This window comes from Pleurodeles waltl, chromosome 4_2, assembly GCF_031143425.1.
Source record: "Pleurodeles waltl isolate 20211129_DDA chromosome 4_2, aPleWal1.hap1.20221129, whole genome shotgun sequence".
Taxonomy (NCBI): domain Eukaryota; kingdom Metazoa; phylum Chordata; class Amphibia; order Caudata; family Salamandridae; genus Pleurodeles; species Pleurodeles waltl.
Genome location: NC_090443.1, coordinates 195,226,180 through 195,245,929, shown reverse-complemented (window position 1 = coordinate 195,245,929; position 19,750 = coordinate 195,226,180). Strand labels below are relative to the sequence as shown.

The 19,750-nt window shown below is 40.8% G+C and overlaps 1 protein-coding gene across 1 annotated transcript in view; it reads left to right on the top strand.

The window, feature by feature from the left end:
* LOC138292459 (myomegalin-like) overlaps positions 1 to 19,750 on the top strand; it is a 1,643,599-nt gene that overhangs the window by 1,426,792 nt on the left and 197,057 nt on the right. The window contains exon 30 of the mRNA XM_069231077.1: positions 1,692 to 1,918. Within this exon, the coding sequence (XP_069087178.1) occupies positions 1,692 to 1,918 (227 nt within the window). The remainder of the gene's footprint in view (positions 1 to 1,691; positions 1,919 to 19,750) is intronic.

Genomic DNA, 19,750 nt, shown 5'->3' with positions numbered 1-19,750 from the left:
TTAGACGTATAATCAAATGTATAGATGTGGGCGAGCCATTGAAAGCTCAAGCCAGCCTCGAGCCTGAAGCCTGGCTGTGGCTCAGCTGATGGACGTCCTGTTGGAATTGCAAGCCCATAATGAAAATTCTTCAGGGAATTGTTTCTGTGCAGGAAGATGCCCCTTTCTGCACAAAAACAATCTTCCTTACAAAGCAGGTACCCTTGCACCATGGTGGAAGGAAGGGAGCCTGCATTGGCACTAGGCTGCCAAAACAGAGCCAGCACAGGGAGAAAGATAGAAATGTGCCGTATTCTTTTAAATACGGCACATTCCTGCTCTTTCACTGTCATGCAGCGCAGCTCAGCAAGGTCACTTTCTGGTCACTTTGCCATAAATAAGGCCCTGAGCCTCCCCTCCCCCATGCCTATAAACAATACATAAGACCTTATCTAATAAAGCTGATGCTCCTGTAAAGTGCTCAGCCTTCTGTCGAATTCACGCTATACTTAACAAGCATTTGCAATGCAACGAGTCTCGCATTACGTCGAGTTAGAGCTATTAGCGTTGTAAACTCCTAGCCAGACTTTTCTTGGCACATTAAATGGGAAAAAAAGAGCATGACTGCACTGTGTAAAACACAGCGTGATCGCGCTGCGAAATAAAGAGAAAAGTTAGTCCAGAAACCATACGGAAAATATGGAGCCTCGTATGTTTCCAGTATTTTACTGGTACTCTCGAGGAGGGCTAAACACCGGAAAAGGCATGACGTATGCATGCTTTTCACAAATGAAAACAAGCGGATTTTAAAAGGCTATCCAACAAACCAATGAAAGTGACTGATGTAACATGGGCGTGGTTAAAATCCCTCTAAAGAGAGACCAGAAGAGGGACAGTGTGCTTTGTGCTCCCCCCAGAATCTACAGAAACATGCAATAAGAGGTAAAAACAAAGCCTTGACAGGAGAAAAAAAAATAGATGCCCATTTACTAGCTGATTTATACAAGTGAAAAGAGAAAACCTGGATAAACTGCGACTTCCCCACGTAAATTGTGTGGCCTATTTTCTTTCACCAAAACTCTTTTTTCTTCTTTATCCCATATGAAACACTGTCATATATGTGAGTTATGACTCGTAGTTGTACGGAAATATCCTTTTTAATAAGTACTTTTCACTGCTGTGCTGTAATGTGCCTTATTAATGCCAAAGCTTCACATGTTAAAGAAATACATTTTTACATTTTGAAGAGACTTTATAATATTTTATGTTCTATGGAGCAAATATTTTCAGGCCCTGCTCGTGCAAGGGCTCTAAGGTCGGAGCCAGACCTTTGGCTCATCTCTGGCTCAGCTCCTCCTGTTAATTTGTTGGCTCGTCCACCTTTACAAATACATTACCTCAAACTAACAGACCCTTCAATGTGAATAGCATTTCATCAGTGAACATCAGTCTAGTAAAGGGTGAAAAATATCTCTTGTTGTGTGAGGATTGATGCATAAATGTTAATATCAGTAGAGCCAGGCTTTAACCCGGCTGATGAGGCTGACTCGAACATACTCAGTTTGATTTCATTGGTAAAGATTATGTACTGGCAATATGACTGGACGATCAGTTATAGAATTATTAGCAAATTGTGCTCTTAACTGCTTTGAAAGCCACATTCCATGGTTTAATCCTGACAGTAACTGTCATTGCTTTTTGTGCATTATCAGAGAATTGTTGCAAGCACAAGCTGCTCAAGAACATCCCATCAGTGCTGGAAGGCGATGCTCCAGACAGCTATTTTGCCAATAAGAATGGACGTCATGTCATTGGCCACTTCGATGACTATAGCACCTTGAAGCAGCAGGTCCACGAGGCGAAAGGGCTGATCCACAAGATGGAGTCTCTGATGCAAAGGAGCCTCAACATACCTTTTTTGGAGATTCATGGCACAAAGGTACAACCTAAAAATGCCAATATAATATAACCTTCTTATGGCTTTTGAAGTTACACCACAACACTTACCACTTTATTTGCCAATGAGTTTTAGATTTAACTTATCTAGAGGACACCATACAAGTAGCACAAGTTATTTTGTGAAAAGCTATTTGGTCCAACAGTGCAATCAGGCTACACAAGAGATTATTTTGTACTAGTTTAAATATGAACATTATAGAAAGATTTTACTGGCGTAAGTACATCATAGTTCGAAATAGGCAATTGCAATTTGTTTGTTCATTCTCTTACCATCCGCTTAGCTAACAATTTTAATGATTAAAAAGCAATTCCTCACTCTTAAATCTTTATTGCGAAAAGAGGTTGACCTCACCAAGACTACTGTAAGATCATACTGGTTGATTGTTACCATATTGGGCTTCAGTTTTACCTTGAAAGCGCACCCAGAATTTATGAATGAAATCTTTAGTCAAGATTTAACATTGTGATTACGCACCTCTTAATTTCTTTGCCTAAGTGCTGGTCATTGTAATTGTATTTATATAGGGTTGCTACCCTCTGGTGAGGTGTTGAGGTGTTTTTTGGCAAGTAGTACGCTACTCCACAACCCAAAAAGGATAAGGGGTGGTCTGTTAGTTGGATAATGAAGGAATAGAGAAGGGAAGAGTCTAGAAAGTATTATTTGGGAGATCATAGTAAAAAAAGTAGGTTTAGGATGAGTCAAAGGAGGCATACGTGAGGGAAGAATTTAGAAAGAGTTATTTGGGAGTTCATAGTAGTAAAATGAGGTTTAGTTGAGCCAAAGAGGGAAGTATCTAGAAAAGTTAGTTTGGAGATCATAGAAGTAAAATGAGGTTTGGGATCGGTCACAGAGTGGAGGTAGAGGATACATTGAGAAAGGTTTCAGATGAAACATAGAGTAATGCATTTGAAGATAGTTAAAGTTTATTTTTCTACAGGCGGAGTAAAATTATAAATATATATAAATATATATGCATAACTACATAGAAAGGGTATACATGTATAAGGAAGATAATATTTTGAAATATAAGGTTGTATTTTATACACAGACCTCAGATGTTGCTGTACTTGAAGTTAATGTATTTTTATAAAAAATGCTTATATTTTCTTTTAATTTTATATTTTCTTCAGTATTTCAATAGTAAAGCACTTGTAGATAAAATAGTTATGATAATGGTATACATATTGTGATAGATAAAACAGAAACCCAAAAGTATCTAATCAAATAACTTTATATAAAAAACATACAGTGACCTATTTATGTGTTAAATATAAAATAATATATATAATTTAACCATAAGTAACATATATATTTGTTAAGCAGATCTAAAGAATATCTATATATTTTTCAAAACCATAGTTAATTTATCTATTTGTACAAAGAAATACACATAGTTAACTACATGCATATAATCAAATGTTTACATACACATGTTATAAAGGAAAAAGCCTACTCGTGAGTAGTCTTCTGAAGATAAGATAGTTATCAATGGATCTTATGTTTGGGGGTAACACATTTCATAGTTTAAACACTGGAACAAGGAGTTGAGGTAAATCCAGTCGCACATCAACATTCAAATTTCTAAATTAAGTTGGCGTGCACGAATCCAGAAGGCCAACTCCTTTGCCTTCAAACCGATATACAATAAATACAGAATTCAGCACGCAATCTGTAAAGGATGATCTTTGACTTTATAATGCCTTATTTGTAATGTCCAAATCAAAAATATTCAGATAATCCATCATAAAATGTTTTTTATAATTTGTCTTGATGATCTTTATCCATATAGAACTAGCCAACGCGTTTCATCCTACTGGACTTCATCAGGGCTAAAAATATACAAGATATTCAATATGTTATTCTACACTGTTCTCTACAATCATCAGTTGCTATATACACATCAAATCCAACATAATATTCTTCCCATCATAATCAATCAAATTGAGTATTACATTGTTAATTATGAATCTGGAGGCATAGAATTCCTGTCAAAACATATGATTTCCGTGCTTAATGATCCATTGCCTTAGTTATATCTCATTATTATTGTTCAGATTTATGAGCAATATCCATCATAATTATACTAATCAAATGTGGAAAGAAAACAATTCTTATCTTCTAACCCTTATAATGACAGATTGTACGATAAAACTCCATATTTACAATCTTCTCACAATGACATCATAAATGTAATAACATGAATTATCGGCTTCATTTACATATAATAATGCGATATTTCAAAACTCTTTTTTTAAAATATTTTGCATAGTCATATTCAGCAAAAAGTCTTCCAAATGTTGTTAAATCCGTTTTTCAGATGTTATGAGCTCTACATAATCTCGCAAAATATTATTAAACTAATCTAAGAGCAGTGAGATACTGCTGCCTATTAATACCAAGTATTGGGATGATAATATATCAAAATACAGAAAAACACCTTATAAGGGTTAGTGGATAAGAATTGTTTTCTTTCCGCATTTGATTAGTATAATTATGATGGATAATGCTCATAAAGTGAACAATAATAATGAGATATAACTAAGGCAATGGTAGAGAACGGTGTATAATAATATATTGAATATCTTTTATATTTTTAGCTCTGATGAAGTCCAGTAGGATGAAACGCGTAGGCTAGTTCTATATGGATGAAGATCATCAAGAAAATTATTTTAAAAAAATGATGATAGATGTACCACCTGTGGGTTTTTTTCCTGCATGGTGGGGTTTTGAGGCGAGGACCCAGTCTGGAACAGAGGTTCCTTTGTTGAAAGTATTTCATGATTCGTGCCCTAAGGTCACTATAACTAACACCCTCGCCATGCACTGCTAATTACCCATGACACTCATGATATCTTTGATAACATTAGTGATAATATCAATGTGATATTTGCAGTAAAGTTTTTGATGAGAAAACTCTGCATGGTGGGGGCGCGAGTTATAGTTACCTTAGGGCACAAGTTGTAGTTACTTGACGTAACTCTAACTATAACTCTAACTAAACTATGGTTTTGTACATTTAAAATGTGAGCTTAACTATAACATCCTAGTAACCTTTGTTTTTAAGTGAATATCCATGTTTTTTAATTCTATTTCCTAACTATAACTTCCCTAAACCAGCCCATAAAACATGTCATACATCATAAAAATCACATCCAGAAATTGTTAGTATATAAAATAGTTCTTCAAAATTTGACAATGAAAAAAACTTTCAGCAGGCAAAGGGTACTAAATAAGCATACAAAAAAATATTTAAGGAAAACATCTAAAAGTGACAGTCTTGATTGTAAATTGGCCACATAATCCATAAAAACTGTTGGTTGAATAAAGTGCATAATAGATTCAGCTTGCATAGAACCATAATAATATAGATACAGAACATAAATATAGATTATCAGCAGTTAAGAAGGCAAAACAATTAAAGAGGTCAAAACTATAAGGGGTCATAACAGGATGCACACCCTTTTCCTTAATAGCAAAACAGCATATAAAAATTGACTGAGTCCAAGAACTATAAAAGGGCTGGTATCAGATTGTAAAAGTCAGTAAGCCACTTTAAAATGCCTCACACCTAGAGCAATGAAAATTGTCTTGATCCAAATCTGTCTTGGCCTATCATACGCAGTACAAAAGAATAGTACATGTTCAGTGCCCTCAATCGCATGATTACAAAGTGCACAGAGTGGAGATATAGGCCCTGATTATGACTTAGGAGGAGTGGATTGCTCTGTCCCAAATTTGACAAATATCCCACCCACTGTATTACGAGTTCCATAGGATATAATGGACTCGTAATTCGGCAGGCGGGATATCTATCACATTTGGGACGAGTAATCCCCTCCGCCGAAGTCATAATCAGGCCCTTAGTTCGGTTGGCTTGCAATTACAAGTAAACTTGCGGAATAACAGTGTCCCCAACCTGAATTTTATAAACAAAGGCCCATATTTATGGGGAGTTGGCGTAGGGCAGCATAGCAAGCCTTGTTGCTGCGCAGCCCTACGCCAAAGTAGAAGGACAGGAATGCCCCATATTTATGAAATATGGTACATTCCGGTCCTTTCCCCGCACACAGTTGGATGTGTAGCGCCAATGCAGGCACCCTTGCACCATGGTGCAAGGGGGCCTCCATTACATAAAGGATTTTTTTGTGCAGGAAGGAACACCTTCCTGCACAAAAACAAATCCTGAGAGGCTTTTTCCTCTTTCTATGTGTGCTGCAGAATGTAGCACACATGGAAAGAGGAAAAAACGAGTAGAAATTACAATATTTTTCCTCGTTATGCCTGCTCTGGAGAGGTGTAAGGTTTGGGCCCCAGGTTGACGTGATTAAGTAAATCTGGGGCAGTGTCAAAATCCATGGGTGACCCACTGCAATGTATATAGAACTCCTCCCTCGCACAGAGTAAGGCAACACAGCTACTTGCACTGCTTTGTCTTACTCTTTGTCTATGAGGACATGCAAAGCCACACAGAGTGGCTTTATGTGGCCTCATAGATATGGTTTAGAGGCTTGCGCCATCGGAGTGTAACAAAAAGTGACGCTCGAGTGGTACAAGCCTCTCATGAATATGCTTCAAAGTGCAGGCCTGAGACGGTTTGATTGCATCCATTTATGGTTGCAATATAAATTCTCCCCCCAATCCAGCTAATTTATCATTACAGTGGTGATTTATCTTATCTTGCTATTCCACAAAGAAGCTTTTACTACAACCTTAGCACTGTTTTTAATTAATGAGGGATTACCCCAGTGGGTGCTTATCCCATGGTCTCGTATATCAAATCTTATTTTATTGATCTAGGTCTGAGATGTGCTTGGCCTGAGTGCAAAATGTCTTCTGCAGAGAGCCTATATTGCTGTAGCTCAGGAGCAGACCTCAAACTAACCCAATAGAGGTTTTAAAGTTGCTACTTCACTAAACCTTTTATGCCCTGTGTCAAAAAATAGGGGAGTTATAGGAGTACTCTGAGGCAAACTGAATAAGGATCTTAAAAAACAATTTTCTTTGAGAGTCAAACCACTAATATTTTCAACCCCCAAAATTTCTGTCCCATACAGGGCTGCTGCCTGTGCCTTTGCCTTATACACTTCAATAACTGGGAAACAGATTCAGGGTGGTTACAACTGATGCTCTGTGAAGCAAAGTCAGTTCGCATTTTTGGATGTGAAATTTCCAGTTATAGGCTTTATCAATTCTTACTCCTAGATAATCACATTTGTTGACTGTTTGCAGGATCAACACCTTCATCTGAAACCTGCCTCTGCTTGATTTATGAGGTTTAAATACCATGATCCTGGTTATTAAGATGTCACTTCTAGAGCTTGAAGATCAGAAATGTCAGCAAATTTGTTGAGCAGATTTTGAAACCCAGGCAGGGTGCAATAAAGCAGAAGAGTATCATCTGCAAATAGTGCTGGAACAGGAGAACAGCCTAGTGTAGGGGAGTCGTGGACACAGGCACAAAGCTAATTAACTACATAATTTATGTGCAAAGTTGTTCTCGTGTAGTCTAATAAGAACATCTAGAGGTGGAGAATGAAATTCTATTGTTGCAATCGTTGACCACAGCTGCTGTCTTGGAACTAGATGGAAGGCCGCCCGAAGTCCACAAAGGCCATATACAGATGGTTCTTGAAAAGCCTGAGATATTTCGAGACAATTAAACTGAGTCGAAAGATCTGGTCAGTAGTACTCACCCTGGTGCAAATGCCTGTTTGGAAAGGAGATAGAATGCTGGCCTCATCAATTTAATCAAGTAATTTGTCAAGAATTTGATGGCAGAATACCTTCTGAAGTTGATCGATTAAACTGACAGGCCGATAGTTGTAAGGGAGTGGTTTATCACCTTTCTTGAACAGTGGAATTATCTAAGCACTGCACCACGAGTCAGGAATTTTAGCTCCTGCCATAATTCTTTCAATGTGTTTATATAAGGGCCCCAAATCCCAGGATCTGAGCGAAACAAGTTGCATGGGACTTTGTCTGGGCCGGGTACCTTCCCAAGTTGCAAGGACTGGCTGGCCTTAAGAGTATCATCTAATGTGAATAGACTGGGGCCATTGTCATTTGTGGTCTCCAGGACTTGTGCGTCAAACATTATTATACCTGCCCCTGAACAGGTTGATGCTTACATCTCCGTAAAATGCTCCTCCCACTGCTGCGGTTGCACAAAATGTCCTATGGAACTGTGAGTATTGAGGTTAATGTGAGGATTTGAGGTGTACTGTATGGTTTGGCTGGTAACCCTACAGTGAAGTACATGCAGAAATACCGTCTTGGGTCCAGTCAGGTACGTTTACTTAATCTTAAATTCAATCCTGGGTAGCTGTGGCTGTGTGCAGTAAGGCTTGGCAAAGGAACAACATGTAAAGCATTTAACAACACCAAACAACAGAATAAGATAGTCACACAACACGAAAGAAACAAGACACCAGGTTAGAAAAATAGATTAGATGTATATGAATCCTTAGAGACTGCGATCATCAAAATTCACCAGAGAGTTCTGGAGATATAGAATTTTAAAGGAATAAATAACTTTAGCATCAACCACAAACAAGCATTGGTCAATAGAAACTTTCAAAACTTTTGAAAAGTTTGGAAACGTTAGTTCAGCAACACCCAACCATGTTGGGTGACGAAGTCTGTCAGGACAAAGGTCCTGGGGCCCAGAGAGGATACTTTGGACAGTTACCTGTCCACCAGAGTGTTTTTAGGGCGAGATCCAAACTTTACGTGATGACCACCATAGATGAAAATGGAGTGTTCCTGATGCTAAGGAATGCAGGCTCAAGGATGCTCTGGATGCTGTGCGGTCCATGGGGTTGAAGTCGGTCGAGTCCTCGGTGCACAGGTGAGTGGGGGGTGACTGTGTCTATGGTTTTCGGGATCCCACAAAAACCTCCCTAGGTCTGCAGGGCTGATGATGCGGACCTTATGCTTTTGTAACACAGCGGTCACTGTGCAAATCTTTCTTGGAGGCTGGTGTCTCTTGCGGGTGACAAATCTAGTCACAACCAACTCTTACAGGTCAAGCAGACACGGTTAAATCTTTTGGCTATCTCCAAATTGTCTTTGGGGGTGTCCGGTGTCTGTCAGCGGTAAGACTTCTGCAGCGGCTACCAGAGATGCAACTTGGGCTCCTTCAGCTTTAATGTCCCCAGTGCTGTTCTGGGGGACCAGCCAATAGACACTTAGAGTCTCTGCTTCAGACTGGGGCCAAAGATCAGTGTTTCCCCTAGCTAGGTATGCAGAAGAGGGTCCAAACTCCACTAGCCCAAAATGCAGCAGGTATAGTCGCTCTGGCGTTGCAACCTCTCCTAGTGCACTTCCAATAGGTGCAGAGTGGTCTCAGGTGCCTGGGGTTCCCATTATGACCCGGTAAAGTGCCCCAAAGGGACAACACGGTCAGTAGCCAATGGGCTGGTTGGTCCCTTCCTCTTTGGTGACATAGTTCCAGTGTGGCATCTGGCTATCCCAGGGTGCAACATTCTTGCCACAACCAACAAGGCAGAATCCTTCCTTGACCGTAGGGACCTTGGCAGCCCATCCCCAGAGGTGTGGCTACCATGAGGTTACACGCCCCTGGAAAACTGTTTTGTGAACTGGTTTTCCCTTCTCTGTCCCTGTCTCTACTCTGTCTTTGGGGAAAAAAAAGGTCATCCTGCCCAGGAGTGTTATCACAGCAGCCCTTTAAAGGTGGCTTCATGTTTGAAGCTCACCTTTTGGGCTAACACCCCGGGTAGCGATTCTGTGGGAGGAGGTCACACCTTCCAATGCGGCAGCATCCTTTTTTCTTGGCCTGGGAGTTGTTTACATGTTTCCCCAGGTGGGCAGAAAGCTGTCTGTGTGTCAGTGCCTTTGTGAGACCACTGGACTAGCTGGGGTACAGAGTGGCAGCTTCGCAAACGTTGCTTACCTTTAAAAGTGACATAAAATGTGTCATGGCCATCAAGTCTCATTTAATGCCACAATTAATTTGATACCTGACATGACCCACTTTGGTAGTAGCAGTCAAAGGTGAGCCAGGTTGGGATGCCACCCGGTAACTCTGCATTATCCAATGGGGCTACCAACTTTACTCACAGCAAAATGACAATTTGGAAGTATTTCTGTTAAAACATATAAAACACGTCTTACTTAACATATATATAATGTTAAGGGAGAGGTTGACTGTGCCCTGGGTTTAAATGGCAAAGCCGAACTGGGCAGTGACAACATTGTCTTTCCAGTCTACAGTGGCAAGCTTGGGGCCATTTAGTACCTTGTCACACGAAGGGTGGCGCAAACAGTGCTGCAGCCCTGAGTAGGCACTCAGTCTTACATGCCCTCAGTACCCTGGGTATAATATTCTAGGGACTTATGAGTAAGCCAGGTCTTGCCAATTGGGTGTATCCAGCACGACATGCAATTTGTCTGGGGTTAAAACACTTTCACTGAGACCTGTTTAGCAGGCCTCAATGCACTCTCAGAGTCGAAAACCAGCAGCTAATAGTCCAAATGGGGGCAAAAAAAGTGTGGGGGCCTGCAAAAAGCCTGTTTGCTTACGGATACCATGTGAGAAAATGTGCCAAAAGGTCAGGGAATCTTATAGATGCCTCAACCAGTGCTGACCAATTTGAGTCGATCCATCTCTGCTTAGAGGATGATGTAATCTGTTTATAATTTGCGCCAGCTGCACTAATTGCCTCTCGGACCCCTTTCCTAACGGCCTTAATTAATAATCTTTCGGACGTGCGACATTCATTTGAGTACCAAGTGGGTGACTGATGTAGTGGCCCTTTCTTGTTTTGGAACTCCTTTGTGCATAGATAATACAGGTCCTTAAATAAATCGCCATGAAGATAGAGTAGTGGAACTGTGTCGGGTGGATGCTCAGTAAAAGGTTCAAGAATATTATTGAAAATGTTGTAGATTTGCAATAATGTGGCAGTATCAAGGCATAGCTTTGACCGTTGAATGAATTTTCCATTGTTCTCCAGTGTTAGGATCATCTTTGATTGAGCACCTGGGTCAGTAATGTTTCTCAATAGATTGCCTTTTAATGCTAACTTGAGGGCGTTATTATCTCTATCCGGTTTGGTCAGAATATTGAAATCCAACGCTGCATGCCAGAGATCGATGTCATAATTAATTTTGCTCTGGCTATCACTCCATACAAATGTTGAGGCACAGTGTATATTAGATGTAAGTCTCCCATTACAAGCTTGCAGGCCGTCGGTCAAGGTGATTAACAATAGCTGCATGACAGAGACTGCCAATGAGCGTAAAGGGTCACTCTCCGGTATCATTTTACCTCTATATTCATCTTATATGTCAGTGGCCCAGGCTAAACCATCTAGTGGCTCAAATGTAGTGTTGAAATCTCCAGCAATTAGAAGAGGTGCATTATCCATTCTGTCTGAGAGTTGGTGGGCGAGCAATTTCAACATGAGGTATTCTTTATTCCTCTGCACTGTATGTACACATTATATAAATCTACCTTACTACCATCGCTTCCCCTTATAGACAGGCCTAAGACATCTTTGCTATCAACCCCCAGTTTTTTATGGATACATTTAGCATGTTCTTGACTCACATTAGGAGGCTGCAGTTGGAGTAACCCAGTCTGAAGAGTACTATGTCAAAATGTTACTGAAAGCTCCCCAATCTAGATCGATGATTTTTCAGCGCAGGCCTGCAATATGTCAGGGTAGTAACAGGGGAGGGGACAGATCCCCATTCTCAGTTGGGAAGACCCTTTCAAGGAATGCGTGGGGGAGACTGACCTAGTTTGCACTGGACAGGTATATTAGTGTTTAGGGATGGTAAGTGAGTAATATTACCATGTGAATTGCAATGCTGTAATGGTGGATCATGAGAATTAGGGAGAATCGGGATTGCAGGCTCGGTTTCAGGGACTGAAGGCTGAAATTGTGGCTAGGGAATACCCTCACACTTATTGATAAACATAACGCGGTTCAGTCAGTAAATTTCTTTTAGAGGAGATTGTACAGAGCTTACAACTTCTACGGGGTTTGAATGGACTGCAGAGAGAGCTCAGACTAGATTTTGGGCAGCTATTGATTCAGGATTACCTGTCATATGGAAATCCCCATACCTATGTGACCTAGGAGATTGCAGACTTCAAGTACTTTTGAATGGTAGATTGAAGCCATAGGGGGGAAATGATTGACTGTCCAAAGCTAACAAGCGTTAACCATAGAGTAGTTTCTCAGATATAGTTTAATGCTGTCATAATCGTCAGTGTAACTTGGCAGGTGCTGGCCATGTGCAATGTCCGAGTTTGTTAAAGAAAGGCATTGCCGCTGGGATCAAGTCCAATGTGTTACATTATTGACTAGGGAGCTGTTGACTTCTTTTGACCCCACCCCCTTAGTTTAGGAACATTGTTCATATAAATGAAAGGTTTCTTTGTCAAACGTGGCGAGGGAGCAACTTTCCTATCAGGTGCCGGGTTAGTGTTTAGCAGGCCTGAACCTGTCGAGATGGTACATATATCTAACATTGTTTGAAGGAAAGAGGGGAGGTTTTGGATGGCCCGGGCTGTGGTGTATGCTTCCATGGTGATGATTAGCGTTGGCTTTAAATCTTGAGCATTCCTTTTACTTATAAGACTGTGATCAACTCCAGTTGTATGTAGGCTAAGTGGCATGGTGTTAGAGATGGAGCTAGTAATATTTGATAGTCTACCTGGTGCCACCTATGCCAGGTTCACTAATCTTTGCCGGCAGCTCGATAGTTTTACATGATGCCTCACCAAGTCACCTGGAGAAGGGACCAAAAGGGATGGCCCTGCCCTGCTTCTTCCTGTTGCTGATGGGCACAAGGCAGGCCTGCCCTGATTATTATAAAGTCACTGAATGGCATATCTCATTGCTGCAACTTTACGGTTCATTGACACTGAGTGTGTGTTATCTGACCCAACGTTACTCTTCCAAACTGTAATTCCTACTTCTTTCCACAGGAACATTGCCTATATACCATTCTGTGACCGTGGATGTTTTGCTGATAAGCCTTTCTAAGATAAATTAAGCCTAACTGTTTTCTCATTCTCAAAAAATGTTGAATGTCAATCTTCCTAAAGGATAGTTTAGAAATCCGAACCAGATGAGGTGAAATTGATTATTGGAAGAATCATCATCTTCATGGTTCTGATCTACACCCAAAGGATTACATCAAATCTGATTTAGTTTATTTTAGATTCAAATATAAATACAGTCTAAAACATTACTTAAAGCTATTAGAGCCAGTTTATTTATGTATTTTGTGTGATATTGTTAGCTAGATACTATTATTACTAGCTTACTCTGGGGTGGAAAGCCTTTGAAACTATTGTTGCTTCTTTCTCTCTGCTAAATTTAATCTGGATGTACTAACAATATCAAAGGTTTTGCTTTCCTAATCATCATGGTAAAACTTAAAGCCAACAATAAACTATCTGACCTAGGGAAAGCAAAAAGCAACTAAGGCATTTATCTGAGAATTTCACCCTAAATTAAATAAATGTATTGATTGAAGAGGTTGGAGCTCTTCTAGCTACACAGGCTAAGGGAAGAAAATCAGGGAAGGGCACAAAGGGCGATATTAAATCATGTTTCAACAAGCCAGAGGGCGCTGGTGCACAAGTCCACACTAACGCTGACATACATACCAACACACTACCACTCTCTGGGACCAGCCAACAAAGGGCCTCTTAACAACTCTGGCAGTCCGAAAAGCAGGCCACGAACGCCGTGGGGTGGACACCACCATCATACCGGTGGTGTCCCACCTGAACGTATTACAGTGTTTCAGCTGGGCTGACTGGTGGGAACATTGTAATATGCTTTCCCACTGGGCTTACCGGTGCGAACAGTGCTACAATATTGGCCTCAGCTCCTTTAAGGGAGCCAAAGCCAATACCGTAGCACACAGCACCCTCGGAACAAGCACCGTCTGCAAAACATGGGCAGTGCAGGGACTCCCCTGTGGCCCCCAGCACACCCTTACTGCCATCATTTCTATAGCAGTCAGACCGCCATGGAAAGACCGGCACTAAGGTGAGTTGTAATCAGCCAGGCGGCGGGGAGTTCAGCGCCGCCCTGGTTGAGTATAACTCAGACCGCCGTTACCCCGTCGGGAACCATGTTCCTTGAAGAGACGGAGGTCTCCTGGCGGGTCCGCCCGCCAGGGTTGTAATGTGGTGGTCGGACTGCAACAGTTGTGGCGGTCCGACCATCACCGCCAGTCTCATAATGAGGCCCAAAGACCCCACTAATGAAGCCTTTAGATCTGGCTGTTACAGTCTCACAGTATTTATTCAGTGCAACAACGGGTTCGATGCACTAGGGCAGTGGTTCCCAACCTTTGGGCTTCTGTGGACCCCCACTTTATCATTAATGGAGCCCAAGGACCCCCACCAAATCATCATTGGAATCCGGGGACCCCCCACTAAATCATTACTGGAAGCTTGGGACCTAATTTGTCAATATTTATTAATATTTTTTAATTTTCTAAGCAGTCGCGGACCCCCTGAGAAGGCTTCACGGACCCCCAGTGGTCCCTGGACCACAGGTTGGGAACCACTGCACTAGAGGCCATTGTAAGAATTAATTCCCGATAACACCCAGGCATTAACAACTCCTACTAGTGCTTCTGCAGTAGGCAGGGACCAAACCACAGTTAATCTCACTAAAACAGAGATAACAAGCCTAAGAGTCTGTATTGAAAGGCTGTCTAAGGTCCTCAATGACAAAATGGGCAACCTGTTGGCTTTGGCAATGGATCTAAATTCCAACTTCCATCAAATAAAGGGGAAGGATCCCGTACACCCCATACCTATTAACAGCTCCAAATAGCGCTTGCATCTCAAACTAACCAAATCCCTTCTCAAACTATTGCGCTCCCAGCTGCCTACGCAGTCAATCTGTCTGAAATAGATTGACTGTGGAAAAATCAGAGTGGGACTGGTACACTACTAATGCTGAAATGTCCACTATCATTTAGTACCTGAACAATTGAGCCCATAGGTAATATTAACGAAATGAAGACAAAATGGGAATATTTTCAATTGCCCCTAAACCCCCAGTGCTACAAAAGAATCTGAGCATCAATTTACTAGCCCATAATGCAGGGGTGAACCTGTGTCCAAACAACAGTTTAAAATTACTATATTGGAACGTAGCAGGGGTTAGAGCCAAGATTGTGGATTCTGAATGTGGTGTCTTTATAGATCAACACCATGTCATTCTATTGCGGGAGACGTGGACGACTGAGCTGGTCTTTAGATCAGGGCACATTACATTCACAAACAATGCAGTACCATCACCAACAGGGAGAGCATCTGGCGACCTGCTGATTTGAGTGATGATGAACCTGTATGTTAAAATAATGATAATTCCGTCAAAGTGTAGAGATGTGCTGGGTATAGTTATTTCAACAGGCGTTGCACCTGGGGCTAGGCATATTTCTATTATAAACAGTTACATACATTCTGTCCCTGTAAACCTACAATCAGTTAATGTAGATAGAATTTAGGATATGATCGACCACCTACATACAATTATCGCAGGAGACTGCAAAACACAAAGGCCAGTTGGCCCCTTGTCTTCAGACCATGAATTTAGGTTGATGTCTTCTACTGCGGTTGACATTGTAAACAAGCATTCCAAGGTCACAGCCCAATCTGTTGATCTGATAGTGGCACGCAGACTGAAGGTTCTGACTTTTCTCCTCGCCCAACCTTTAAAAAAGGACTTTGCACAAGCAATATTGATTATAATTTTCTGTATAGTACAACAAGAATGGACAATGACCACGAAGCACTTAGGGCCTGGTTTATAGTTTAGCAGTGGGAGTTACTCTGTCACAAATGTGACAGATATCCCATCGACCGTATTGCAGTTCCATTATAGCCTATGGACATCGTAATGCAGTGGACGGGATATCTGTTACGTTTGCGGCAGAGTAACCTCTCTGCCAAACTCTAACGTCTCTGCCAAACTCTAAATCAGGCTCTTAGTGCCCAAATTCAAGCTAGACCCTTTGTAAATTCAAGCATACCGTGTAATACTATTGTAAGCATGATTAATACAAGTAATAGTAGAAGGAATGTAAAATTGGTAGTAACAGCAGACAATGCCATACTCCAGCATCATGTATACAACCTATTTGTGGAGAATATGGTCTGACTTGAGTTGACTGATAAGAACATGATCAGTTCTGTTAACCTTCTCTGTGAATTCATGGAACTGTTTAAAAACTTTTTTTTAAAAGAGGGGCTGCTGTCCATTAAATCTTTTGGTATGGTACTTGAGTGAATGTAGACATGCTAAAACAATAGTACTAGAAGCAGTAAAAAAGGGAGATCTGTGATGTTAGAAAGGAGTAGAGGGCACCCTTGATCAAGGTAAAAAGGAGCTGGGGGATAGAACAGTGGGAAGAACCTAGGCCCATATGTATGAAAGGTTTTTGCATTTTTTAATGGGTTGAATCTCAATTTTGGCTGGCTAAGAAATGCAAAACTCCCTTTTCAAATGTACAAAGGGCTCTATGACGTGGCAGTGTGATTTCTACTAAGTAGAACTCACAATTAGTGAGTCACAAAAAAAACAAATCACAAAAAGGGGATTTCCTATTTGTGATTTCCTAAGCACATGCACAAAGCATCTCCTAAAAGTGTGATGGGCATTTTGAAAATGCTAATATCATTGAATTCAGTTCAATGGTAACCATGTGCAAATTGGGAAAAGGCACCCAAAGTGCACTTTTTGCAGTGATTTGAAGGGCACATTCAACCAGAGGGCAATGGAGCGATTTCTAAGAGAACCACATTTTCTTCCCTTACATTTAGGGTAGCCTTAATAGGCCACATAAGTAGTGAAGTTTTGACATTTCCAATTTAGCATTTTCCCATTAGGAAATCGCAAATTTGAAATTGCAAAACATTTTCTACCTATGGGCCTAAGCCCCATAGGCAGGAATGGGTTTGCATTTCCTAAATACTGATTTCCTAATAGCGATTACAACTCTGTAGGTATCGCTATTAGGAAATCGGAATTTTCTTACATTCCCTTTTTGCATTTCCTAAATAGTGATTTCTTAGGACTCGCTATTTGGGAAAGGCAAAATTGAATTTTTGTACATATGGGCCTTACTGACTCCCTCCAGAATATTAATGCTAAGGTATTTTGGAAATTAGCAGAGAATGGGGCTTGCACCTTAGAAAACCATCCTGAAGCAGTAGTTCAGCCTGATGTATGGGTAGCGCATTTTGAAGGCCTATACAGGGAGTGGCCTGAAAACACAATCCTGTCAAATGATGACCCTATAGTAGCCCATATAGAGCAATAGAATGGGAATGAGGACGGAATTCCTATTGACTTTGGTCTGCTAGAAACAGCTCAGGTGCTACAGTTAATGAAAAGGGAGAAATCGCCTGGCCCGATGGCATTCCAGGTGATTTATATTTATCCCAACCTGAAATCTGTTTTACTTATTTGAACACCCTGGGAAATGTCATTATGAGGGGAGGATACCCTGCCCTCCTGGGATGGAGCCATTATTTCTCTTATTTATAAGAAGGGGAGGAGGGATGGCTCATCTAACTAGAGACTCAGTCGGATTGACAATAGCCAGAAAATCTTGTGCAGGCAGGTAGTATCAAGACTCCAGTCAAGGATCGACAGGCCATCACATCCTCTCAGATAGGCACAGAGGATTTAGGAGCAAGGTCAACACCCTCGATCAGGTGTTCAGCTTCAGGTCAATCTACTTAAAGTATGTTGTCATGAGGTGGGATCACCTTTATGATGCTTTAATGGATCTGAGGGCAGCATTTGATCTGGTGCTGAGGGAAAATCTTTGGAGCGTGCCAGAATCTTATGGTATCCTTAGTGATCTCCTAAGGATCCTGAAAACTTTACACACTGAAACAAACATTCCCACGGGTCTGGTGGAACTCAGAAGGAGACCTCACACCTAGGATAAATATAAATCATGGAGGGAGGCAAGGATGGTGTGCTTGCCCCCAAGCTGTTCAGTTTATATATTAATGGAGCTGTGGAGTGGTTGCTAATGTGCAATCATGAGACTCCTAAATCAGTGGGTATTAGCACCCTTAATCTCAAGTTTGCATGCAACATGCTCCTAATATCTAGAGCTCTGCCAGGCTTTCAATCCTTGTTGGATTTCTTCACATCATTTTGCACAGTATGGGGCTTAGAGATAAACCCCACAAAGTCCAAATAATATGTCCTGGGACACCAAGTTAGAAAAAAAGCAGGACTATTTTACACCAAAGGGGGTCGGCCATAGGAAGGAAACACAAGGCCACCTCTACTGCTGCAGTATAGCCAGATCGTAAAGTACATAGGGCCACAACTATGGCAGAGGCTACATATGGAGCAGAACTTTAGGGCTGTGCTGATGTGTCTTTGTTCTCACAAATCCATTAATTAGGATACTGTTCCATTTGCTCCAAAGTACTCCCCTCATACCGACTTCATTGATCTACCATTAAATAGTATTAATCATGTAGTACTTCAAAAACTTTGGCATACTGGGTGTGCCTTTGGGCCACAGCGGAATTGCTTCTTACAGAAAAGCCTTGGTGGAATTAATTAGCATTGATAAAAGTGTATGTATTCCATGGCTCAGGAAAATAAAACAACTGTGTGACGCCATCAAATTGAAGGAAGTTTGGTACTCACCAGCTGCAATGAAGAAGGTACTTTCAATAAAGTGAAGCAAGCTTTTTGGGGATTTATATTCATGCTAATTTGGAAAGACCAACCAGAGGGTGGCATTGCAGAGAAATTCCTCATTCACAAATGTTTTTTTCTTCAGTTTTGAGCCGTATTTGGACAGGATTCGGCCCTGTGAAGCTAAAAGCCTGTACATAAAGTTTAGGATTGGCATTTGGCCGTTACGATTCTTCACATGGAAATGGGGCAAGAGTAGAGCCTTACCTTCCTACTGCCCTTTTTACCCGCTGCTTCTAGAGACATTCTTCTGCCCAAGCTTCATTCTGCCCTGAAGAAGGTGGATCATTGCAGTGTGCAAGCTCGTGAGCACAACACATTATTGTGAAGCTTTAAGAATCCTTAGATGTGACACAAAGGAGCATATTGTGTTTGTTGTCTCTAGGTTTCTATCTGGGGCATAGACAATTAGGTCAAATAAGTTATCAGTGAGGCATAATAGTATAGCCTGAAGGTTTTTTGGGTTTAATATGTGTGCTCTAATTTACAACCTGTATCTACACTTAAATTATTAGTGCAGCTAGCCTGAGTTATTTTAAAATATCTATATTTATGTTGGCTTTTAGGGAGGTCTCCCAGTACTGCGTATTGCATTTTTAATGTGATTAAATGTTTTAATTTATTTATGTATGTACTACTTTTATGGTTTTTATAAGCTGAAATAAAATATCTTACTAGTTATTTTAAATTATTCAAAAAAAAATTACAGTACATCACAAACGTCTGATATGAATATAAAATTTTACAGTACATAGATAAATGGTGACAAAGTCAAGGAGATTGGAACCTTTAAGGTCCAGTAAACACCAAATTAAAAAACTTAATATGTATGCAAAATCAAAGCCATTAAAAAGTATATTGCAAGGTAATAGCACCAGAAGAGCAATTTATTAGAATCATATTTTTTAATGCATAAAATAACATTTGTGCTCCCTGACATTAAGCAAAAGCAAGTCAGGCTGTGAAGAGATACACCGGATACACTAACAAAAATAGATAAGGTAACCCCATTGGTCGTCTGATAACAGTAATGATCTCGGACAGCCAGGGTTACAATCCAGCATCCTTCCCTTAT